Genomic DNA, 26,639 nt, shown 5'->3' with positions numbered 1-26,639 from the left:
AAAGAGTCTGACAAATCAATAACATGAAAAAGCTATTTAGGAGGATCAAAACTCACTTTATAGTTATTTGCAAATAAATATGGTACTACCACCTAACAAAATTTTATCTGCTATAATATCATAATAATTCCAATAAGTCAAGCAGTATTAAAAAGGTTTTCTTTCAGTCTCAAAAGAAAAAATACATAATATTCTTGAACAAAATGTTTTCCATACCAGTTGAATTTTTTAAATAAATAAATAATGTCATTTAACAAATATGTATATATATATATTTATATATACATATATATATATATATAAAGAGATACACATCTATTTATATATCTACCTATATCTTTGGCTATATAGACATATAGATATAGGTTTGAATCTTTGACAGGTGCTCCTTCTATGTAAACTATCAATTATAAACAATGCAACAGAAGCATTTTCTTTAAACTACTTTTCATTCTTACATACTTTGATTATTTTTTAAAGTTTTTACAAGGCAAATGGGGTTAAGTGGCTTGCCAAGGCCACACAGCTAGGTAATTATTAAGTGTCTGAGATTGTATTTGAACCCAGGTACTCCTGACTCTAGGGCCAGTGCTTTATCCACTGTGCCACCTAGTCGCCCCCATACTTTGATTTTAAAGCATTGAATTTAGATCATGCTAAAGAAAGATTTAAATATTCTAATTTATGAGAAATTATACATGTGGTCCTATATTTTTTAATTATTAAGTGCTTATTAATAGTACTAATTCCAAAAAACAATTCATCTGAGAAGATTTGAGAAGAGATTTTAAAAACAATTAAGGTGAATTACCTTTAATCTTCTTGTACTTTTTATACCATCTCCCAAACTCCTGGCACTTGGTTGCTGACACATTGGCATAATATGTGCTATTTACAATGGATGAAATCATGCTCTAGAAAAAAGAAAAAAAATTTCAAAATTCTTTCTAAAAATTCTTTCATTGACATTGAAGGACTCACTATATTGCTCATACCAACCATTCCTTACATCTTCTAACTCTAAAATAGTCTCATCAAAAAAAAATCAACTTTATTTCCTATTTTCTTTTCCCAGGCAAAATTATCTGAGTTCATTTCTAAAATGAAAAGAAAGAGGGAAAGCCTCTAGACTTAGGGGGAATCTCTCAGTTTATATTTGAATAGTGTCTTTCCTCTAAAAGTCTATTCAGAGTCAGTCTCATACTGGAGGACAGACACAAAGATTAAACACAATGGGTGAGAATAATTGTGATTTAGGAAACAGATCCTAAAGGTAAGATGAGATGCTCCAGCATGCAAAATCCAAATAATGCTTTTCAGATGTTTTCTGTTCCGCTTCCAACTGCAACAAGACCACACAGCCAAGAATCTGAGAACATTCGTGCTACTCACTGCAGAACAACAGTTAGGCAAATAAGTTAAATTAATATAATTTATAGAAACGTGTGATTAACACTTGGGTGAAAATTCACCAAATGAAAAAAGTTAAAAGTACTATTTAGAGCAAAGTAAACTAAAGTAATACTGTATGGTTTCAACCATCCAAGATGAAACTTTCAGATTACTCAGTCCCCTTTTCTCTACTGTGTTCATCCGTTCTTCTCCCAACCCCAAGTTTTTCCATTTTGTCAATCAACTTATTTATAAATGTTGCTTAATATTACTTAGAAAGAGAAGATAAACATAACCTGCATCTGAGACCTCGATTAACAAACTGAAACAATGGTTTTATAGCTAAAAGTAAATTTTTCCTTTGAAATATGCAGTTAGCATGAACATATTAGGGGCATGTATGTTTGAACCGAGGGAAAGACTTTTGCCAATTTTCAATTTATACTGATTGGCTATGTTTTGCATGTGTCTTAGTTTGATTTTTTTGCTGTTGTTGATGTTTTATTTCTGCCAGAGCTAGAGTATTTTTGTCAATCGTGTATGGACATAAACAACCAAGAAATCAGATGAACCACATAAAGTTTTTATGTCTTTTCTTGAAATCACATTTTTCAGAAAAATCAGCCCCAGACATTCAGAAGTTCAGAAAAATGTCTGATGACATTTCTACATAGTTCTAGGGATAAAGGGGATTCCAATAAATCAAGACAATGGAAGTGATTTACCAAGAGATTGAAACTCTAGCAGTCCCCTGTAAGCTGTCATTCAAAATGCTACCCATTTGCAGGATCAAACTCATGTGTCTCTCATTCGATCCTGGCACTGTTTTCTAAAACCTTACATCTGCTCTTGGCTTCCACTCCACACTTGGCCCAGGGTCTAACTCTAGTAGTACCTCAAGTGACTCTGAGTTTTCCCAGATTTCATACAGTTCTGAGGCTTTTTTATTTTCTAATGCTGCACTTTAAAATCAGTCCTTTAAAATAGCACACCTCCCCCCCAAAAAAGCTATCTCCATTAACATGATGGTATTTTTGCTCCTTTCCCATGCTGTCACTGCATTTAGTAGAGGATATATCCCTTGACACCAATTTCTAATAAGCAAGCTTTTATCAAAGGAGAGAGAATGATAAGTGAATCTGTTCATCCCAGAATTTGAAGAGTACATATATTTTAATATTTTAAGTAAAATAAGTAATATAACTCAGTGATTTTCCCCATTTCATCAGAGCATTAATTTTCAGTGCCGTAGATGTAGTACACTCCTTTGCTGATCATTAAGCAGGCTGATAAATTTGTCTCATGGACCTCTTCACCTTACCATCCCCCTGTTTCTGAGCTTGGAAATAGCCCACTCCCATAGCCCACTGGAACCCCTGATCCATGAGTCTGTGGGTCTGAATTCTATTCCAGACTCTTCCAAGAACTTGGTATATGACCTTGGGCAAATCATTATTCATCTTTGGGTGCTAGTTTCAAAAAGTAAAGAGCAATTGGACCAGATAACCAATCTCCCTTCCAGGGCTAACATTCTAGGAATTTATGAATCCTTCTCTTCTGATGTACTGTTCTTATATAGGAAAATCAATCAGAAAGAATTTTAGTAAGTGCCTACTACAGACTGGCTAGACACTTACAAGTACAAAGATTGAAACACTCCCTAGTCATAATAAGCTTATATCCTAAAGGGGGAGATAAGGGCATATAAAGATCATTAAGAGATCATTTTAGAATAACTACATGGTGAAAGAGAACTGAGAAAATCTCATATTGTAGAAATAATTATTAAAATTTTCATATGAAAGTTATCTAAAAGTAGACAAAAGTTTCTACAAAATCATGCATACACCATGCAAATGTCTTTGTGATGCTTCTGTTTTGTCACTTCATCTGGGTGAATGTGGCCACTTGGCAAGCAGGGGAGGATACACTCTTTTAGCAGGAGTCACGGTTGAGTGGCAAGACCACTGAGCTCAACTATGTGGTCAATTAGACTAGAAAGCAAACCAAAATAGAAGATGTCTCAGGCTTCACTTGGAGCCATGTCTGTACTGCTCTAAATCTCAACTCCAAATCAACCTCACCTTTCCTTGTTCTGTTTGTTGATAAGCCCTGCTTCCTTCCTGCTCTGGTCTTAATTGTAAGTATCCTAGTATTAATGGATACCTAAGATTGGGGGAAACAATGAGCATGCTTCTTCCTGATCGATTAGCAAAGTCCCAATACCAGAGAAATTTCACATCCTTCATGTAAAAGAAAGGGGTAGGTTATTCTCACATACAATAGACCTTGCTCGTTTTCCCAGTTTATTATTCAAAGGTTAATAATAAGCTGGTTTTCATCTCTGTTGCATGGCACAAAAAAAAAGATTTAAGAGGCAGAGTAAAGTAATTAGGTTAAACAGGAAGAAAATTTCCTTATAATGAGGTTTTTTGAGATGCTGGAAAGAATTTCCCAAAAAGGGGCCACAGAAGCTTCTTTGCAAGGAAATATTGGGCAAAGATTAGATGTCATAAAAATAAAGGCACATGCTAGTTGACTTTCAAGATCCATTTCTTCCATGTTGCTAGGTTAAAACATATATGAAATGACCCTCAAATACATAGTACATTTTTTTCATTACTTGAATCCAATTCAACAGAACCTCACCATAAAATTATCAAGGGTCCATCCTATAGAATGATCTTACTGTGGAAAACAGGAATTTTTCTTTTAATAACTTAAGTAATCAACCCTTTGAGAAATCTAAGACAGAAAGATCTCATGTCAAATTCTATTTTTTTAGAGTTCCAGGGTTCAATGTCCCTTGGTACAGATTTTTCCCCCTCAAACTCACTTTCAGATAGCAGCAACAGACTTTCTCTTATCCCCATATATAATTAGTATGGTAGAACACACATATTATCCCTATTACCTAGAGTCTGAGGCTGATGGATTACATGGATTTGAGAATTCTGAGCTCCAATTGGGTTAAAGTAAATCAGATGTTCATATTAAGTTTAATACCAATATGGCAAACCCCTGGGGAAGGGGCAGTAATCAGGGTGCTTAAGGAGGGACTGGTCCAAATCAAAAATAAAGGTCAAAATTCTCATGTGAATCAATGATGGGATAGAGCCAGTGAATGGTCACTATGCTTTCAATGGTCACTATACTTTCAACACGGTCTAGTCTCAAAGGAAAATGAGAGAGAGAGAGAGAGAGAGAGAGAGAGAAATGTACATATGCAAAAAATGTGTACTAATTAAATAGATATATAAATATATTACATACATGCACATGCAGGGATGGGAGTCTACCAAAATTAAGAGAGTCATCCTTCAGAACATTTAAACTGAAAACAGTAGCAAATGATGATTCTACCATTAATAATTAATGACATGGATTTTCATGTCTAACTAGATCTTTCCTCTAATGATCTCACATTACTATACAACTTATTTTACTTCATGAATATTTACTGTTCCATAAGATGAATGACCCCTCTGATAATGAGGGGTGATATCTGCTTTAAAAGTCAGGATATAAACACGGAATGAAGTCTCCTGTCCAAGGTCAAGTAGAATTCCTATATATTGGCTGTATACTCTAGGTCACTTTATTTCAGATATTTATGAAGGTTAAGGATGAAAATATTCATAAAGTAAGGAAGGTATTAATAACTTTATCACAGAGTTGACAGTATAGAAAATTCATTGAGAGGAAGCTAGAGATAAAATGCCACACATAAAAATGTTAAATTTGTAACACCAGATTATCTATAAACAAATCAAAATAAGGAGTTTAGAATTAGATAAAACTATGTGACCTAAAGAAAATTTTCAAAGTTTACAGAAATAGCTATAATGAATAAAGTTAAAATTATCTGTATGACATACTTGGAAAGAAGTCTGCCCAATAAAGAAATGTCAAATAATCAGATTTTCTTCCCCTAACAACTTCTCAAGTTTTAGCTTATAATTCTTTAATTGGGGCAGCTAGGTGGCACAGTGGATAGAGCACCGGCCTTGGAGTCAGGAGTACCTGAGTTCAAATCTGGCCTCAGACACTTAATAATTACCTAGCTGTGCAGCCTTGGGCAAGGCACTTAACCCCGTTTGCCTTGCAAAAAACAAAAAAAAAAATATATAACTATAATTCTTTAATGGTTTGAACATCAATTTTATGCTAAGGGCATCTTAGATTCAAGTACATAATATAACTAGGATCTTTTCATTTAAAATGAAAATTTTAGAGCAAAGTAAATGATTATATTTTCCATTAGTAGTAATATGAATCCTCATCTAGTCAAGTATAGGCATTCCTGAGCTAACAAGTTGGTTATTACGGGCCAGAAAAAAAAAAACAGAGAATTTTTCCCTTTTCACTCATTTGGGAATTTTCTAATCTAAGGAATTAGAGGTTTGAAGTTGTCATGGTCTCAGTTTCTTGTCTATATTGACAGTTTTATCTTCTAGGAAAGAATAGTCTGTAGAGTCTGTATGGTTTTAGAATGATATGTTCTTCGAATGAGATTGTGAGGTTGATGAATCAAATACAATATTTCCGTGTAATAAAATATACTTTAAATAACATATGACACTAGTTAATAAGTTAATAGTTAATAATAATAGTTAATAAGAAGATAAATGAACTCAGGCTACACACATAACTTCCATAAAAAATAAATTTTTAGACCATCCACAGGATACAAATGGTGAGCAATGTGGCCTCAGTCTGGAGTGAAAAGTCTTTTGTTCAAATCCTGGTTCTGATACCAGAGATTGGTCTTGAGTAAGTCATTTTTGTTCTTAGGATACAAATTCCTTTTCATTAAAATGGGTGGGAATAACGAGATTAGTTTAACCCTTGAAGTTCTTTTTAGTTCTACATCTGAGAAAAATTGGTTAAAAATAAAAACATTTAGGGGAATCATCTGTTCTGCCTAGAGAACACTTGATTAGCTTTGTTTTTCATTTACTTGACTATTAGTTTGACTTTAATGATCAAGCTAATTGATCTTTTATTTTGTCATCATTTAAACAGGATTAAGTGTTTCTGGTGATGCCAAGAAGGTCTTGTATTGAATGGGATAAAAGAAACAAATATCATGAGGCATTGTTGGAGAACACAAAAGGTAAGGTTTCTTCCTTCTCATGATAACTTTTCCTTTCTCATATTTCCTGGCCATAATTCATCAATCAGAAATCTGGAAAGACCTTTGCAATGTTTACTGCTTTACTATATCCTGATACAAAGTCCCCTAAGTTCCAGGTTAAAGAACTGATTTCCTGAAATGTTTCCAGATTCAAAGAAGGGATGAGTAAGTGATACATGCATCTGAGTAGGAGTCACAAAAAAGCAAAGTTCATTCTTTTCAGAATAAGCCAGATAGGAATTTATTATCTCGAAAAGTCTCCGTAATGTGTAGCTTATAGATTGACCCCAAATTATCACAGAGATCATTTTCTGATAAGCAAAGCTACTCCTGGAAAATCAAAGAGGCTACCCTAAATCCTGAACTTTATGGGACTGTTTGTTAATTTAAAAACTAGAAAGCAAGCAAGGTATGCAGTGAACTAGCACACAAAGAATGAAATCACCAGCTGTGCTTTGAAAATTATTAAGGTTCATATATACCATATACATAAAAATCAATAAAATTTCATTATCAGACAGAATTAGACAGTACTCTGACTACAAACTTTCCCATATCCCTTCCATATGTAGATCTCATTAGCCTATCTGTGTTGTACCATCTTATTTTCTCTAGAACTGTCTGTTCTAGACAAACTTTACTTATATCACACTGATAGTTTTGATTTTGGTTGTTAATTGGGTGTTTGTATTGTGGGTCAAGAGGTAGAGGAAGAATAGATATGAATCTACCAAATATAAATTGCCCTGGAGATTGATAGTTGTGATTCAAGTTTAAACCCAGTTTATGAAAAATTTCAAAAGCATCAAACCAAGATTATAGCACCCTTCTCTGTATACTTAGTATTATCTAAATAAGAATTCCTAAACTTAAGAAGGCATATTTACAGGTCTGCCTTTCATCAGCAGTATTACTGCTAAAGTTTCCTAAACTCCCAAACAGGCCTTGAAAGAAAGAACTACCTGATGCCAATAGACAAATTGCTCAATTTCCTATTTAGATATTAGGAAAGTATCTCCAGGAAAAAAAGGAAGTAGAAACAATCATTTCTGATGTGTACTCATTTCAGTCAGATCAATACAATAACTGGCATAAGAAAGCTAGATGAGTTACCCCTAATTTTTGACCTAAGTCCTTTAAGAAGTTAATCTACTCAGAACTAGAACTCCTATACTAGAGCCTAGTGTCCTTGAGTGATTGCAGATTTACCTACCTTACTATAATAAGCTGACCCCAAACCAGACTATGCTTCATATCCCAAAGAGTCATTGACCCAGGTCATTTAATGATCAGTTTCCATCAAACTGTATCCCTTATCTAAGAGGAATTATAATCTTTACAATCAGAGAAAAATATCATTAAATTATCAAAAAAAAAATCTTGGGTGAATTATCACAGGGACAGTATGAAAATCCAATCATCCATTCAAGTATATAAGAAAACCAAGTCACATGCAACACTGAATCATTTCTTTACATAATTAGCCAATTTGAAAAATGGTATATATTAATGCAGGTTTGGTGCAGGAAATTTTTTAGGAGAGTATGTAACATAGTCATTGTTGTTTTAAACATCAATGACATTTTGAAATATACTGGCCAGTAAGAAGATATGGTATGATGCATGTAACATATATTTTTTAACTTGAATAACTGAAAATTTTTCAATCTTGAAATTATATAATTTCTTGCTTCAGTTATGGAAGTATTACATACATACACATATATATATATATACATACAAATACATACATACATTTTATAAACAACTTCAAAGGAGAAAATAAGATGGTATAACCTAGATAGGCAAGAGGATCTGTGTGTGGAAGGGATATGGGAAAGTTTGTGGGCAGGGTAACAGTCTAAATCTGTCTAATAATGAAACTTTATTGATTTCTATGTCTATGGTAAAAAACATGATTTCAGGTGAAGCTATTGCAGGAGTGGGTCATGGAAGTAAGATCCAGAATAATGGTCATAAATGAAAAATACCTTCCTGGGAGTCAATAATTTTACCATAAAGGATTTAAATTGACTTTTATAAAGCACTGAAATCATAACAAGGTTGTTTAGGAGGGTAAGACAAAGACTATTTGTATAACTAACAAACCTCCATGTTGCAATTGTGACCAAATGTATGCCTGTGGTGCCAGCTAGGTCATGCAGTGGACAGAACACCAGCCCTGGAGTCAAGAGGACCTGAGTTCAAATCCAGCCTTGGACACAATAATTACCTAGCTGTGTGACCTTGGACAAGTCACTAAACCCCACTGCCTTGCAAAAAAAAATGTATGCCTGAGATCTGGGATTACAGATAGCAAATAGAGGGGAAATAAGGGATGGCTGACCAAAGGACAAGAAGCAAAGACTTCAACAATATACTCAAAATGTAATACCAATTCTTTCCTTATCAGGAATCTGCTAAATTCTATGTTAAGATCTAGCTAGTAAATATAGTGTGTCTAATCGACATATACACAAACATGTATGTATATTATATATATGCATATCATATGCATCCATATTCATACATGCATTACATACATGCATATATTATACATCATTGATCTCTTTAAGGCAGTGCCAGGCAGGACCCATATTCCACTAGCCCAGCATAGGCATTCATCAAGACCTAATCAAAGTAGTCTCAAGAAGAAACCTCCCATCCTCTTCCTTACTCCTCCAGACTGCTCCAAACTCCATAAGGGAGTCTGAAAGGCTTCAGCCAGTCACAGATGATACAAGAGGGGGTACTGCTTCCCCTTATCTCACCCTGGAACTATTCCCAATTTTCTTGGAAATCTCCTCCCTCTGATATTTTAACACTGACATCTCTGCCCATCCAATCCCCACTCTTGCTGAAGAAAGCCAAGAATCACCTCTCCACTCCAATGGAAGTTGGACTCCACTGACCTAAGGATTCTGTACTGTACACTTAGAGGATCAGTCCCTTAAGAGCCGCAGTTGTCTTCTTTCTCTATTTCTAGTCCCAACGTTTCACAGAGCACTTGGCACAGAAATCTTTAGCAAATGCTTTTTCAATCATTCTTTAAGATACTAGAAGAGTGAATCAATCAAAGTGACAGTAACTTTGAACTTACAGAAGTTTAAGCTAAAAATTTAAACATTCTCATGACTTTTTTCTGACCTTTTATACTTCATATTCAGAAGCAGCTAGGTATAATAATTAAGTTGATGCTTCTTTGCTACTCCTAATAAAGACACAAGAACTCATAAGTGAGCTATTTGTCTAAGCTGTTTACTATCCCACTGGGTTATAAAATAAATAAAGATCAAACATTCAAGCTGGGCTGATTACTATGTTTTGGCTGAAGAACAATATAGTTGAAAACCACATATGTATTAGTTATGTTATTGAAGACTGTGGGTCATGATAATTTTATATAAAGGTGTACCTGTCCTTCCTTGCATAACTCAACCAATTTTCTTTCTTCCCTTGACAAAGGTTGTAACTACATAAAGTTACTGATTCAAATATTTAGTCTTTTTCCTTCCAGGGCTCAATAAAAGCTTTCTATAGCATTTTATGGTTGAATAAACTGAAGCATAGTTCCACCTCCTAGATTCTGGATGAGCCATGGAACTTTGAAAAGCTAAAGAGAGTGTTCAAGGTGGCTAGATAGGTGATAAAATTTCTGTAATGCATTTACAATGTTATCAGTCTGCTTTTTAAAGAGCTGTCCCTGTGGTTTTACCACATGTGTCAATCAGCTCCAAGCACCAGATAATCAGATAATGAGTATACACTAAAATCAAGCAAAACAAGAGTCAAAATCAATTGATTGTGTTAATGTGACTGAATTCTCTGTTTTAAATAAAAGTGTGTGGTTTGGTACCATTAAATCATTGTCCCCAATATTTATCTCATTTCCAAAACATTGTTGAAGCTAAATGGACATTAGACATAGGTACATTCATGACAACTGAAGTCAAGGTCTGTACTAAAATTTTTATATGTTCTGAGTGTTCTGCCTTAAAAACTGATTCATTTGTAAGCAGTTCAGGTACTTGCCCACATCCAATCAAAGAAAGCTCTCTTTCATTTGGGAGACAAGTGGAAAGCACTTCCCTAGCTTAGACAAGGAACAACATATTTTATGATTGCAATTTCCTATACCCATACCAAAAAAACTGATATTTAGGAAACAATTGAAAATTGAGCCCAAATGTATTTGTTGTCTGGTCCCAGTTGTTACAATGACTTTCAATATTTATTTTGTCATGATGATAAGCAAACATATATGTGAAAGGGGAAAAAAACTATGAATACAGGCTTTTAGACTGTCAGACAATCCCTGAGGCTCCTTCCAGACATTTGAGAAAGGGGGAACAACTTTACATTATGATGGCTTTCCCATATAGCATATGGGGTAAGCATATTCTACCTCAAAGGATCCAGATTTTAAAATTAACTTTAGGACACACGTGTAATATATTGAATCAACATCTATGGGTCTTCAGAATCAGGATATTTTTCCTATGACATAAGCAGGTTTCTCAGGCTCCCTTCAATTCTTTTTCTTTTGATCTGTTTTTTTGTGGGGGGAGCAATTGGGGTTAAGTGCCTAGGGTCACACAGCTAGTATCTGAGACCATATTTGACCCTGAAATGCTCTAATCACAACACCCCCTAGCTGACCCCTTCCTTCAATTCTTAAACCCTAGAGCTTATATTATCATAACTCCAGAGCTGGAAGGGACCCCAGGGACCATATAGTTAAATACATTCATTTTACAGACGAGTTAATTGAGACCTAGAGAAGTGAAACAATTTGTCTAAGGACACAGAGGTCATAAACTTCAGAGGCAGGATTGAAAATTAGGTCCTAGGATTCTGAGCTAAGCTCCCCCATGCCAGAATGACTCCAATGGACCTAATTCATTGGGTAAATCAAGTTCTAAAAATTTCATTAGGAAATAGAATATCAAATTTGGTTTTCTAATTGTGTGAACATAATAACAATGTGTTCCCAGTTTCACCTGCACCCAACTTGAGCAATGATAGAAAAATGTTGTCTAGTGCAAGGGTAGACTATGAAAATGAGAAAGGTGTTCTTTCCCTCCTCTCTCCCCACAATATTAACTAACCATTCATATGTTTATATAGGTATGTGTGTATGTATGTATTATGTATAGATTTAAGAAAAAACTGCAGCAGAAATAGCAGGAGTTAGACAATTAATTCAATAAAAATTAAGCAGCTGGGTGACACGGTGAATGGAGCACTGGATCTGAATTCAGTAAAACTTGAGTTCATATCTGAATCCCTACATTTACTGACCATGCAACCCTGGGAAAGTGACTTAATCTTGTTTGCCTCAGTTCCTTTATCTATCATATGAGTTGGAGAAGGAAATGAAAACCATTCCAACATCTTTGCCATGAAAATCCTAAATGGAGACACAGAGCGTCATGACTGAAACAACTGAACAATAGATATTTGTATATTTTCATAGGAAGAATTAGTCACAAAATCTGAAGTTATCTGTAGAACTTTAAAGTAGAAAAGTTTATATCTGCCCACTAGGAAAAGTTTAAGATACACACACACACACACACACACACACACACACACACACACACACACATGCATATATACATATATATATAAAATAGATATAGATGTAGATATAGATATTGCTCAGAGCAACAACTTGCAAAACTGACCTGGGAGAGCGGGCATTCTTTGGCTAACGTGCTCTGATTCATCTCTTTGAGCAGCTCCTTTAAGGCATTGCGGACTGTGGCATGGTTCCATTGCTCTGCTGGCAGATCTTCTAACTTTGAACAACTGAAAAACACAAGGGGAAGAATGAATGAAATGGAAATATCTCCTACACAAGGACTTTGCGCTCTCTTAACAAAAGACCAATGAACTTTTAGAGAGTCCCTCCTGGACTTAGATTTTTCCTTCAAGGTGAACTGTTGTTAGGAAATGACCTTGCTGGGAATATGAGAGAGACTCTCTATGCCAAGAATGGGATCCATTCCTACTTAAATGATGTAACATGTGTACAAAGTTGCTTCCTCTGGGGTTTGATGGAGCCCAGTGCGGTCTGTTTAAATAAGGCCACACAAATGCTTGGGAAAGGCAGTCACTTTAGACATGAGGCAATGCAATTTTTGGGGTAGGGGGGTAGAGGGAAAGGAGGAGGGAAAAGATATTTTAATTAATCTGGAGATGAAAAGTGGGTTGGTAATATGAGCCTAAACATATGGAACATGATTTTTGTCATCTTAAATTACTGAATGCACTGTAAGAAAGTTTACAGAAAACCTTAAGTTCTTACCCACCCCAACCCCCAGTACAATTTGAAGAAGCTAGTTGCATATTCACAGGTTGGCTGTTCCAGTAAGTAACATTAGAACATTCCTACAAAAGAGCAGAGATGCTAAGCCTATGTTAGTAGGGGAGCCTACTAAATAACAACTGGCATTTATTTGATGATTGAAGTTGCAGAACATATGCCTTACAATATCTCATCTTAAGAAAATTATCCAAATAATACGGACCTCCATTCATAGATTAAGGAAACTGAGGCTTAAAGAGGTGTCTGTGACTCACCTAAGGTCACATCTAGCAAATGGTAGAGCAAAGAGTAGTAGAGCAAAGAGTAGTAGTGTTCACATCTCTCAATTCCAAAGTCAGCACTCATTCCACTATGCCACTGCTTTTTATGAACCCAATTTAAAACTCCCATGCTAATGGGACCAAAAAAAAAAATAAACAAACAAAAAAAACCCAATTAGTAAATGGCAAGTGATATTACTGAGGATGATACTACCTGAAATATCCTGGAAGGGAAAAGGAAGGATCTGCTTAAAAGATATGGCACTAAGGCAACATGACAAAATACAGAATTCAGTTTAGCTGCATAATTGTTCAAAAATATCAAAAAAGAAGTAGTAATTTCCAGTTCAAATGAGGAAAAAAATTTCCTCCTCTCTGGAAAGTCCATCATAGACAAGGGAAAAAGTTTTAAGCTCTTAGGTAGTAATCCTAAGCATATCATAAAAATGCAGTCCAGCCCCTTCAAAATTCAAATCCTGGGAAAAGCAGTGATGTTTATTTTTCAAATACAATGTGCTAAGCATTTAATCAGGCCTGGAGGACCCATTAAATTAGAGGTTGTGGAAGTTCCCTTTCAGGGCTAAAGATCTTTAATGATTGATCAAGCTTCCTTCAGGTTCCCACTTCAGTGCTTCAGAAAACAAAATATAAAACAGTTGGAATGAAAACTGTAAAGATGCTTGATAAAACACCCTCTTCCCTTCAATTTTCCTTTTCATTTCATCAAAAGCCCTGAAATTAATGAAGACAGGATGTGCTAATCTCTGTAGAAATGCTATGATAGACAGAGCAGCTCAGAGAATAGGAAAGGACAGATGTTCAGAGACACCCACCTTTGTAATTGGATTTTCAATGTCACAACATGATAGACGTCTTGTAGCATGTCGGCTACTGTCGCATCTGGTGCATCAGTCACATAACTGAGGGGGAGAGGATTCCACCTCCCTAGTTTGATTATTCCTGAGCAGGAAAGAAAAAGATAAACATTTATGTGCTATTTATTAAATCTTTTCAATGTTACAGAAGTCATACAACAGACAGCATTCAAGGACTAATTCAAAGATATTTTTATATCACAGAGCAATAAGCAATTTCTTTCTTCCTGACAACTAAGCCTACCTCTACAGGAAAGTAAGGAAAAAAGATGAGGTTTGCAATCATGGTTTGTAAGGTTTTTCCCTGTTTCTTTAATTGCTTAGAAAATCAAAAAGATATTAAAAAATAAAATTCCTTCCTGCCCTTCCCAAAAGTCTTTATATTCTAACTTAAGACCAACACTAAATATTCTAGACTACTGATTTCACAGACAAAAAAAAATGCAACTTAAGTAAATACAAGATTTGGTTTTGAATTGAACAAGAAAAATTCCTGTGTGTGGGCTTAGCACACAGTTACATCCTGACTGTGGTGTGATTCCCAGTGAGAATAGCATTTGGAATTGATGAAGTAGTTAGAGTTCACTTCCAGATCTGTATTTCACCAGCCAGAGGGTTTGCTTTCCTTGGCACAAAGCAGCAGCACAATACTTGACCACAGATCAAAAAATAGCAGAGTTGCCTTCAAGTTCCTTTTTATACCCCAGCTTTTTGTAGTGACAATAGCACCCTTTCTCTGTGTGTTTCCTAAAGAAGACTATAAACATACAACAGAAGAAATAATATGGTACATGGGCAAAAACTGGATCTGTAGTCAGAGGCCCTGAATTTGAAGCCCAGCTCTGCCACTGCCTATCTGTGTGACCAATCATGAGCAAGCATTTAATCTCCATGAACCTGTTTCCTCATTTGGAAAAAAATGAGAAGATTAGTCTAGATGACCTCCAAGGTCTCTTCCATTGTCTCTAAGTATGTTATTTAACATTATCAAATCAGATCAAATGAGATAACATTTGTAAAGTGTATGTGATACTTAATAGTAGATGCTTAATAAATATTGTTTCCCTTCCTTTCCCCTTCCCTCCTCCCATTTAGAAACCCTTATTACAGATTACATTTATGAGAGTCCTAAAGTTTGGGGTGGGGGTTACTCTTAAAGGGAAATAAGAATAAGTGAGATCATTGTTAAGATGATACTGTATAGGTCAACTCATGGTGGCTGGGACCCATGCAGTACTGATGAAGTTAAAGACATAGCAGCTTTTTGTAATTTATATGAATTATCAATCTAATGGTTAGAATTTTATTAGAAACTAGTCTATGCTACAGTTAAGTTTTATTGATAAATTAGAAACAGCCCAACCAAATAGCTTAATGTCAAAAGTGATGCTATTATAAATGTAGCTACAAACTACTACACCTAAGTTTTCATTAGCAAAGATAAAGGGCACCTGATAGATTTAAAAGAAAACCCCATCACATAAATATCAAGCTACTAGGCAATATTGCAGTAATAGGAAATGAACTTTCTGGAAAGGGTAGGGCCTGTCCAAGATTGAATAAATGAATGTGTAATGCTTGACATAATGCTTGAAAACAGGGAATAAACAGAACAAAAATATTAAAATGATGCACTGTTTCAGTATTAAGATTTAACAATCTGGTGCTGAATATGCTGCAATATAAATAGTGCCTGGACTCAGATCCAGCAAAGTAACACAGATCTCATTCATATCGCCGTATGTCTCCAGTTCTGGCTCCTTAAGTCATATTTCCCTTGCCAAGAGAAGCTGTTTTTCTTGTGGGGATAGTTTTCTTAACATTCTCTCCCATGACAATGAAAAGTGCATAGCATACAACATATATCAGCCAAGAAGTGAACATCAAGAGTCCACCAGCCGGTGACACAGTGAGATGTGGTTTAGTTGATTTTATTTTTTATAAGCTATCTCAAAGTCAAAAACAAGGTCCCCCCAAAAAATAACACAAAACATTTCAAAGAATACATACATACATACCTATTTTTAAAACCACTCCTCAATTTTAAATTTTTTTTCCTAATGTTAGATGCATCACACAGATAGTCCATAAAGATGCATTTAAATTGATCCCATTTAAAAGGTCTTTTTTTCCATTCAATTACAGACAGCACAAAACAAGAGAATTTCATCTTCAAATATATATGCTGCTGACAGTATTGGAGTGAGAGAAGAAGAAAGGGAGGGATTATTACAAAGGTTATTTCTTTTTCTGTTTGTTTTTGCAAAGGTTATTTCAGTTACTAAGAATGAATTCCACACTGGAAATGATCCTCTACATTTTAAAAACCAAACTCTATGAGAAATAATACACAAATTGCCTTACAAGAAATGTTGATTTTTACTTTGATTGATTCCCTACCTATCTTCATAAGGACACACACACACATATGCAAACAGGTGTTACAAAACTTATTGCTGTCACATGGAAAACCTACCTCAGGTTCTGTACATCTTGGAAGTAAACTGTTGATGCATGTTATTTTCTCAAGCAACTTCACAAGGTGTGTGCATTTTCTCCCATACCATATTGCATCTACCTGCATAGTGATTAGGAGCCTTGGTTTTAGAGTTAATAGGCAGAGGATCTTAGATCAATGCAGTGATATTGTCCAGTTTGCTTTACTTATTTGAACAGATCTTTTTTCCTGAATGCTTTTATCTCAACAAAGTGTGCAAATCCATTTATATAGTTACATTTTAGAATTCTCCTTCTACTGCATAAACTTAACATACTATTTGGAATACTTGTTAAATTTTGATCTGAGAAATTAATAAAGTCTTTCAAAAGATGTTTACTTAAGAACTTTTATAGATTCAGATTCAGTACCTATTCCTCCTTAATTCATTCATTCATTCATCTTTCAAGGACCTGTTGGCATCTTTAAGAAAGTACAACAAAAATTCCAACCTCAATTATTTTCTCTGTTTTCAACAATTTCAATCTTTCTCTCTTCACTACTCCTTTGTCTTCTGTCTCCTAACATGCTCAAGTTTCTGCTATTGTAAGCTTTTTTTAAAAAAATTTCTTTCTGCAGTCCTTCCACATATTAAACTACCACCTTTTCTCTTTCATAACTTTCCATCACCAAACCTTAAAAAGAGCTTCATTCATATTTCTACTCCTTGTTCTCCATTTCCTCTATTGTTCCCTATATAAGCCAACTTCTATTCATTCTACTACTGAAACAACCTCTCAAAGGCCATTACCAATCATTTCACTGGAACCACATTCAAAAGCCTTCTCTCTGTCCCTGGGACATGGGACCTAAGACTGGAAAAGGAATTGAGATGAAATCTAGTCCAAACCATAACTGAATACGAATACACTACACCTATTAAGTGGTCATCTCCCTGATGACCACTGATGAAAAAAATGCATTACCTCCTGCATCAGTCATTTCACTTTCATGCAGCTTTAAAGTTTGTGTGTGTCTGTATATTTTTCATCAAGTCTGATTTGTCACTTGAAAAATTCCATTTTCTCCTCATTCTGCCCTAAAGGGACAAGCAAAATAAGTCTAATTGCTCTTCTACAAAGATTCAAATACTTCAATCTTTTATCTTTATACCCTCTTTGACTTTCCTTCCTTAAAACTTAACGTGGCATTGTATTATCATTGCTAATCCTCTACCTTCCTGAGTGCTCTTTTTTTTTTCCTTCATCTTTTACTCTTCCTTCACCTCCTATCCTCTAAACACTGGCATGCCCTAAGATTCCAACCTCCTCATCCATCTTTTCTTATTCCACATCGAATTCTACACTTCATTGGCTAGCCTCTGTAGAAGGACTCATAAGTCAGAAAGATCCTGACTTCATTCCTGAACCCTATTCACACATTCCCAGCTGACAAATAGATATGTCCCCCTGAATGTTTTGCTAGCTCCTCCAATTATACACTTTCAAAACTGAACTCATCATCCACCACTCCAGATCAAGTTTACCTGGTGACTTCCTTATTTCTAATAAAAGTACCATCATTCTCTTAGTTACTTTGACTAAACAAGGGAATGATAATAATCTATGTTTATGAAGAGATACTTAAGAAGTATAACCTTTCAAATTGTTAATAGTTCACACATAAACAAAGCTCCTTGGATCAACTTTATTGTTTCTAACAGGAATTTTATCAGCATCATTAAATATTTACTGAGTACCTGTGTGCTGGGTACTATGACAGGTGGATAGGTACTGTTTGAAATCTTTGATTCCATATTACAGAATTCAGGTGGGGAGCTGAAGTTCATACAAAATTGTTTTTAAACACTTTAATACTTCATAAATTAAAATTGTTTATGTTCAGACAAAAATTTCAAAAAATCAAGTATTAAATCAATCTTAAATATCTGTCAATTACATGGTGACTTATTTGAGTGATTTTTACTCCAAGAAACGAAATATTAGACTAAATGGCTATACTTTTATCATAATCAACCTCCGATATGCAAACATATTAATAATAGGCTCATTTTAAACTTTAAAAATTAATTAGCATTTTGAGGATTTTTTAATTAATACTACTTACTAAGGAAGAATTAAAATCCACATTTAATTTAAACAAGAGGTAAAAAGGGCTTTTATTATCCAGGAAATATTATATATTCAATTATTTATTGAGTGTCCATTATATGTGATGCTGTCCATTATATGTGATGCTGTTCTAAGGTTTTGTAGGGGGAAAAAAGAAAATATGCTCCCCATCCTCAAGAATTTTTTCTGTGCCTTTGTAACTTTTATTTTATGCTGTTTTAACATTTTTCAAGGAATTTTGATATGTTTATATGTATATATATATATAGATGCACATATATAAGGAAGTACCTTATATACATATAGACATATAAGTACATATACATACATATGTATATTTATGTGGAGATATAAATAGATAATTTTGTCCTAGAGAATTGAACTTTTAAAACATAATGACTCCAAGCAAAAAACAATAATCTAAAAAGAAGTCTGGCCAATTGCATTCATGCATCCATTCAATATACTGTTTTGCAAGACGTGATTGTAAGACATTAAAATCAATAAATTCAGTCTGTGCTCTCAAGGAACATGCCATCTAATTGAGTAATTTACTTCTACTAACTACATCACCAAAATACTTATACAAAGTTGTCACTGGAAGAAAACTTAGATTATCTACTCCAATATTTCTAATTTTCAGATGAGAAAATTGATGCCCAGAGAAGTAAAACCATTTGGTTAAGGTCACATACATTAGAAACAGAGTTGACATTTGGGATTTCTAATTCCTATCTTAATGCTCTTTTCACTATACTATAGGCAAATACATACATGTAAACATAGTGTTTGCTTTGAAAAATAATAACTATTACAAATTATTAAACTTGAGGGTTTGGGGTTTGTTTGCTTTTTTTTTTTTTTTTGCTTTTAGGAACTCACTTAAAACTCTGTATAATGTTGAACTTCCTGCCTGATATATCTTACTAAAGCTCTGCTTTGGAGGAAAAGCAGCCAATTTTCAGTTGAATTAAAGTTCTTTTCATTAGTTATAGAGAGCATGTGCTATATCATGTGCTATAAGTGCTGAAGTCATTGGCAAAACAACCTTTAGGATCACAGACAGCAAACAGATCCAGAGTTGGAAAGGATTTTGGATGATTTTAGTCAAGTACTTGTAATGGAGGAAGTTGACCTGGCCAAGGTGATAAGTATGAGAAGTAGGATTGAAATACAGGACCTCGAGCAGCTAGGTGGTGCAGCAGATAGAGCATTGGCCCTTGAGTCAGGAGGACCTGAGTTCAAATCCAGTCTCAGACACATAATAATCACCTAGCTGTGTGTCCTTGGGCAAGTCATTTAACCCCACTGCCTTGCTAAAAAAAAAAACTTAAAAAAAAATACAGGACCTCTAAATCAAGAGTCAATGCTCAATAAAGCACACTAAACTTCATTTAAAAAGTGTTACTATTATTTTTCATTTTCTATTCTCCCTTTTTACCTGAACAACAATTATTCTCTTCAAATTAGGAGCTAGAAGATAGTTCACAAAATAGAGTACTGCTTAGTACCTGTTCTGTTCACTTGGGCCCTTGACTTGACTGACATAGAAAATGAGAGAGTAACATATCAATATTTTTGAGTTTTATGTGTTTTGCATTTTTCCCTTCAAATATTTCTATATTGCATTTACTTTTTTCTTTAACATGCTTTCCTATACTACATATTTAATGTGTTCCTCATAATCCCTAGATATGTTATCATTCCTCTTTTTAAAAATGGGAAAAAATTAGGTTAGAATTAGAATTTTAGTACTGAAAGAGACCTTAGGGAATTTTAAGTTCCATCTCCCCACTTTTTAACCATTTACCCTGGAAACTTTCTTCTATCACCTATGACAGAAAGGTAATAAATACCCCTTCTGTATATGAAGCATGTACCAGTTAGTTTAAAAAAAAGGTATATAAATGGATTGACTAGCAGAAAATGATCACAGACAGAATAACTATCTCAAAACAAAACCCACAGGACTATTTTTCAAGTTAAAGATATACAGACCAATAAGGGTAGCTATTAATAATATTTCTTGTTACTGTGTAAAAATGTCATTTTACAAATAATTTCCCTATAATCCAGGTGCATTTTAACACTGATTTTAATAGCACAATGAAAACTTAGCCCAGGGAAATGAAACAGTGGCATAAATATCCAAAAGCCGGTGTTATATATTTCATAACTCCCTGGTAAAGATCTCTACAAATGCCTGTCAATAAAAACTCTGGTCTCAGAATAACTAAGCCTAGGGGCTCCCAGTTCACTGCATTATTTCCACAATACACCAACTGCTGATGAGGCCCCTTGTATGATGGGTAGGCCCTTGTGACACTGATTGCATCTGTTTATCCTCTTCAGAGTGGTCTTGTCCCTATGCTGGAGCACATAATTTTCTGTTGTTCAGCTGTGCTTTGTTAAAGAAATTAAAAACTGTCTGTCCTATATAATAAGAACATAGAATTATTTATCCATAAATCAGTTCACAGGAAATCACTACCCAGCAGTATATAATAACTCAGCCTGTGTTTCTAACCTGTGGCCTGACTGTAGTATATCATCAAACCATAGAAGCACAAAGGCATAATTTGTAGTTATTATTGTTAAAGCAGTGTTGGGAATGTCTTCTCAAGGAAGAAAGAGAAAGTAGTAACAATAGAGTATTTTCTGAGTACACATATTTTCCATTTTAATACTACTTTTTATAATTAACCAGACTCTTCAGTACGCTCTAGGTTAATTCTCAGGGCTCAATATATTCTAAATGGCCTATATTGGTGTGGACATAGATGGACAATGAAATAACACTCTTCAGTGTTTTATATATGATTCCAGGAACTTTACAAATGCCAATGAATGAAACCCATGACAACATTTTAAGGGAGGCTGCACATTGACATATTGGTGAATAAGCAACAATACTCCTGATCCCATGTTTAAAACAACAAAAAAATCCACCAAACTCTATATGCTAATAAATAATTCAGAGACAAGCAGGAATAAATTATGAGATTTTATTGTTATGGAAACATTATCTAAAATCAACAAGTACACCCACACCTTTTGAATGAATAATATCTTGTCCCAGCAGACAACTGTATGTGTACCACTTGAGGAATTATTCACAAAGGGAAGCCAAACAATTTGAAGGCAATGACATGGGCAGAATAGCTAAGTGTTTAAGGGCTTTTCTTTCCCTGTGTATAATAATCTTTCTGTCCTGATAAGAGCACTTGTTTTTTTTTTATTTCTTTAACCCTAGATCCTCTCTCACTGCAAGGGAAATGACCATTCAAAAGGTCATGAAGGTAATGAAGCTAAAGACCAAATTTTAAAACTGTCATGATAAAAATAGTGATGACATATAGCTTCACAATCAAGTTTTCATATATTTTTAGGGTTGATTACTTCTTGCCTGAATCTAATCTAAAGTCTTCTAATTATATATATTTATATATGTATATAGATGTGTATATACATATATAAATATATATAATTAGATATATGTATTGTGCATATATGTGTAAGTGTATGTACACACACACACACACACACACACACACACACACACATATATATACATACATACAGTACCATTTTGGTGCCTGTAACTCTATACATGCTTTTTCCATCTTACCATGTAAAGATTTTGTCTCATGTAATAGATGCTGCTTCACATTTGGGAAACGTTATGTTATAACCCTGACGTTTATTAGATTATTTAATATAAGCACTAAGTAACAAGACTAAATTAATAAAGAACCTATTGAAAAAAGGACAGAATTTCCCAAATTAAATAAAACTTTCTGAAGTTGGTATTTCAGAAACCTTTATTTAATTTTCAAAATTCCAATTCTTTTGAAAAACAGCCAAAATATTGGCCAGGATATGAAAAAAACATGGTTGATGCTCACTTATTTATTTCATAAGATTGTTGTTTAAAATGGAATATAACAAATGAAGACTATAACCTTGCACAAAATTACTTAAGTTCTATTCTTTCCAAAATTTTATTCATCAATCTATTACCACAGGGTAAAAAGATATCTCCTCGAGCATATGTTTTATGTCCTAAAATGAATATCTGACACAAGTTTTAAGCTAAAGGACTAATTTTTGCAAGGGAAAGGGAAAAGATGATTTTGTTTTCCTACCATATTGAAAAATATATTGACACAAAGGATTTTCCATCATTATTTTCCACAGAAATCATTAAACTAAATATTTTCAGTAATCAAAATTATAGCAAAAGGTTTAAGTGACAAACATACTACACTGCATTTTAGCAGATGCCATTCATAATTCAAATTATACCAGTGTTCTCAGAGGCTAAGAGCTATCAATGGAATTTTAAAAATACAGTTGCTTTTCATTTCTTTATGCCAATTACATGTATTCCTTCTGCCAATGGCTAAAGCTTTCCAACAGTATTTTCTTTAGTAACTTAGTGCTTGGAAGACACCCAATCATTGTGCCCACCACTATTGTGAACACTGTCCACTGCAACTTATACATTCCATTCCTTCTCCTGGTATACATTGTTTTCTATTTCCATAAGGTAAGGTAACAGACTCTACCATTAATGACATGCTGAATGTTAAACTGCTGCCAATGGACATAAAGGGGGAAAAGTCACTTAATATAATCTATATATTTTGTTCATTTTCAACTCAACTAATTTCACAGTAATTTGTTGAGAATCTGTATTACCAAGAGGCCAATGCAGTAGTAACAAGTACAAAATGCCAAAGTTTTTCTTTTGGAGTTTCCCAACAAAAGGGGGTCCCTTAAAAACATCCTGGAAAAAAGGAGTTCTTTTACTGTAGAGGTTCTAATGTATTTAAAATAATAATATGTCCTTATTCACATTTTCCTATCCTATTTTCTCAATTCTTTTGTGGGAATATTCAAGACATTAAATGAATAAAAAAAAACCTTAAAAATGCCAAACCTTTCAGAATGTATAACAGATGGTAGTTTCTCCTTTAGGTTGAAGGGATGAGCAATTACTTGTTTAGATTTTAATATGTCATTCTGCTTGTTTTACTCAAGCTTTTTGGTTACAAGTGACTAGCCTAGAAGTCTTCTTAAGATCACTTCCAACTCTAGGACAACAGAAAAATTGCCTCTGCTTAATTGTCAATATCTACAAATTCCCAAATTCTAGCTTCTTTTGGTATACTTTTGTCTTTTTCTATCTCTTCCTCTATCAAACATGAGTCTTGACTATGAAGCATTTTTCTTTATTTCATATTCAAAAATATATATGCATATTTGCATGAAGCTTCAAAATTCATCTCTCTCCTATTATATAAGCTCTAAAGGGAGAAGATAAACAGGTCCTCTTGACCTTAAACTCAATAAGAGCAAAGACCATGCCCAGTTTAATTATCAATTTTCTTCCATCTAGCACAGTGCTTTTCTTTGTGTAAGAACCAAGTGTATGACTTCTTTTGAACCACACCAATGAATGGCTCAAGGTCTAACTTTACAGACATCAATATCTTTCTCTGCATTGATTAAAACTGCAATATGTTAACAAACTTCTGTGCCCTAAGTGATTCTCTCAGGTTTGTCTCCACAGACACATAGCCTCACATCTGACAGAGACCTTTGATGACCTATCTAGATTTTTGAGGCATAATTGGCTATGTACTTGCCACAAAAATAAAAGGTCATTTGCCCTATTCTCATGATGCTTATTTCTAACACCTGAAGATGATCTGGAAGACTCCAAAGTTGATAAATTGTGTTCTCTTACATCTGCATGAGATGAAGAAGTTGAGAAAATCACAGAGCCACTGTTTGGGTTCCATGATAATTTGCCACAACAATTATGTCTTTTGAAAAGTTCCATGATGCTACTATTCAAAGTAAGCAGAAAGAATAGGAAAATTGTGCATGTCTAAATCTGAGATTCTTATTTTCCAGGAGTAGAGAGGTATAAGTTATTTTAAGTCCACAGATGAAGTGGCATGAAAAAAGGTTAAAAAGATAAAAAGTTATAAAGTAGATAAAAATTATGAATGACAGTGTTTTATGAATCAGCAAACTTGCAAAAACTATTTATTATTTATTTTAGATTATTAGCTACTAGAATAGTCAGTCTGTGGTGGCTAACTAAAAACAAATCAGGTGGTTATGTCTGTGACATGATATGACATCCACCTATGTTTAGCAAAATTTTCTTAATAAACTAAAAAGCAATGTAAATGAGTTGTAAGTAAAGATTGAAAAGCAAATCAAAACAAATCAATAAAAGGTGAAAAGTCACTTTTATTAAGTTAGAGAAAAACACGAATTTCATTCATTGGCCACTATATTACTTCAAGATACCTGCTGAAACAATTATGTCACTAAAATGTGAAGTGGCTTAACAAAATATCAAGAAAAATATGTACCTCATCTCCAGGGACTTGTTTATCATTATTAAAAAAAACCATGTCAAGCTTTCAAAAATAAGAGAAGTAATGTCACTATTCATTTGGAATATTGATTTTTTCTTTCATTCAATTACATCCCCCCCCAAAAAATGGCATGCAGCCAGCTTTTTTGTTGAGATGGGTTTATATTTAAATTTTTAAAAAATACTAAAAAAATTCTGAATTCATAGGAGTTGATTATGTGCCAATTAATTGAGAGAAGCAACATTCAATGGACTACCAAGCAAGTCAAAATGTCATTGTTACTCAAATCAGAGTTTAGAGTTTTTTAATGCATTGTTCTGTTGAGTAAACATTCTCCCTAAAAGGACAAAGGTCCTGTAGATCCCTGTTGTTATTCAGTCATGGCCAACACTTTGAGACCCCATTTGAGGTTTTCCTGACAAATATACTGAAGTAGTTTGCCATTTCCTTCTCCAATTCATTTTAAAGATAAGGAAACTGAGGCCAATAGGATTAAGTGACATGTCCAGGGTCACAGATACTAAGTGTGTCTAAGGCCAGATTTGCACTCAGGAAGATGAGTTTTCCTGACTCCAGGCCTGATATGCTATTCACTGTGCCACCTAACTGGCCTGTTAGGCCCTTAACAAATTAAATTTATAGGAATGAATACAAAATTTTAGTTTACTACTTTCTTATGTTAATTATAAAGTAAGTAACACATCTGTTCTGAAGAGACTTTTAAACTTGGGTGGGGGGAGCTATACAACCATTAGGAGTGGTGAACTATGACCAGAACAACTTTCTGCTTCTATTGATAATGAAATGAATGAAGTAGCTATGTCTATAAATCTGGTAAATGGACAGGTTCTGGGTAGAAATGTCTTTCATCTAGCTATATTTGTGGGACACAGTGGGAAGGAACAAAAATTAGAAAAGGAACTTTTAAAAAGATTCTTCTGTATTCAATTTCATCAAGATGAATGAACATTGGTTTATTCAAGCAAAAACAGAATGCCCCTCTTAATAGAAATCCATTGATTTTTCACCCCTTGATAATACACTTAAGAAGCTTAGGTGGGATAACAATGTAAATGGTTTCTAAGATCACTTGCAGCTTTAAATCTATTATCTAAATTATGCATTCAGTGAATGTGGTCTACCACAGCCCTTTAGTCTTAGACACTTCATAAGGAAGCAACAATTCACAAGGAAGCAACAATTCACAATTATTACAATAACTAGAAGTACTAATTACTATAAATTACTATAAAGAATTACTATAAATCTTATTTAAAAGTGACATATTGGGACCCCTTCCTCAGCCTTTAAGTTTACATTTCCTCAGAGCTTTAAAAAGGGAGCAGAGTGGTGTCAGAAGATAACGTATTCTGATCCCTAAGAGACAGAGTTGGAAAAAGACTCCTGCTCCCAACTCCCAAAGGAATCTGTTACCTTATGTCTTTATCTTTAACCCCTAGAGTCTTGATTTAATTCCAAAATAAAACTAACACCATGAATGATGTTTCATTGCAAATTCTATATAAAACAGCTGTCATTTTTTCCCCATAGGTCTTCTAAAAGGATAGAGACTATGTATGTTCAGACATAGACAATTAGAAAAATCAAATTTTATAAAAGTTTCTGTCACAGATCTTTCCATTCCCAATGCTCTTTATTATTTTATTAGGTTGTACA

General features: G+C 34.1%; 1 protein-coding gene across 1 annotated transcript in view; it reads right to left on the bottom strand.

Annotated features, from left to right (window-relative positions):
* SATB2 (SATB homeobox 2) overlaps positions 1-26,639 on the bottom strand; it is a 214,180-nt gene that overhangs the window by 116,231 nt on the left and 71,310 nt on the right. Inside the window, exons 4-6 of the mRNA XM_074215380.1 lie at positions 13,954-14,080; positions 12,217-12,340; positions 812-914 (exon numbers count right to left, since the gene is read on the bottom strand). Coding sequence (XP_074071481.1) covers positions 812-914; positions 12,217-12,340; positions 13,954-14,080 — 354 coding nt within the window. The remainder of the gene's footprint in view (positions 1-811; positions 915-12,216; positions 12,341-13,953; positions 14,081-26,639) is intronic.

This window comes from Macrotis lagotis, chromosome 1 (genome assembly GCF_037893015.1).
Source record: "Macrotis lagotis isolate mMagLag1 chromosome 1, bilby.v1.9.chrom.fasta, whole genome shotgun sequence".
In the NCBI taxonomy this organism is placed as follows: Eukaryota; Metazoa; Chordata; class Mammalia; order Peramelemorphia; family Peramelidae; genus Macrotis; species Macrotis lagotis.
Note: the sequence above shows the minus strand (reverse complement) of the source record. Positions and strands in the feature narration are given on the sequence as shown.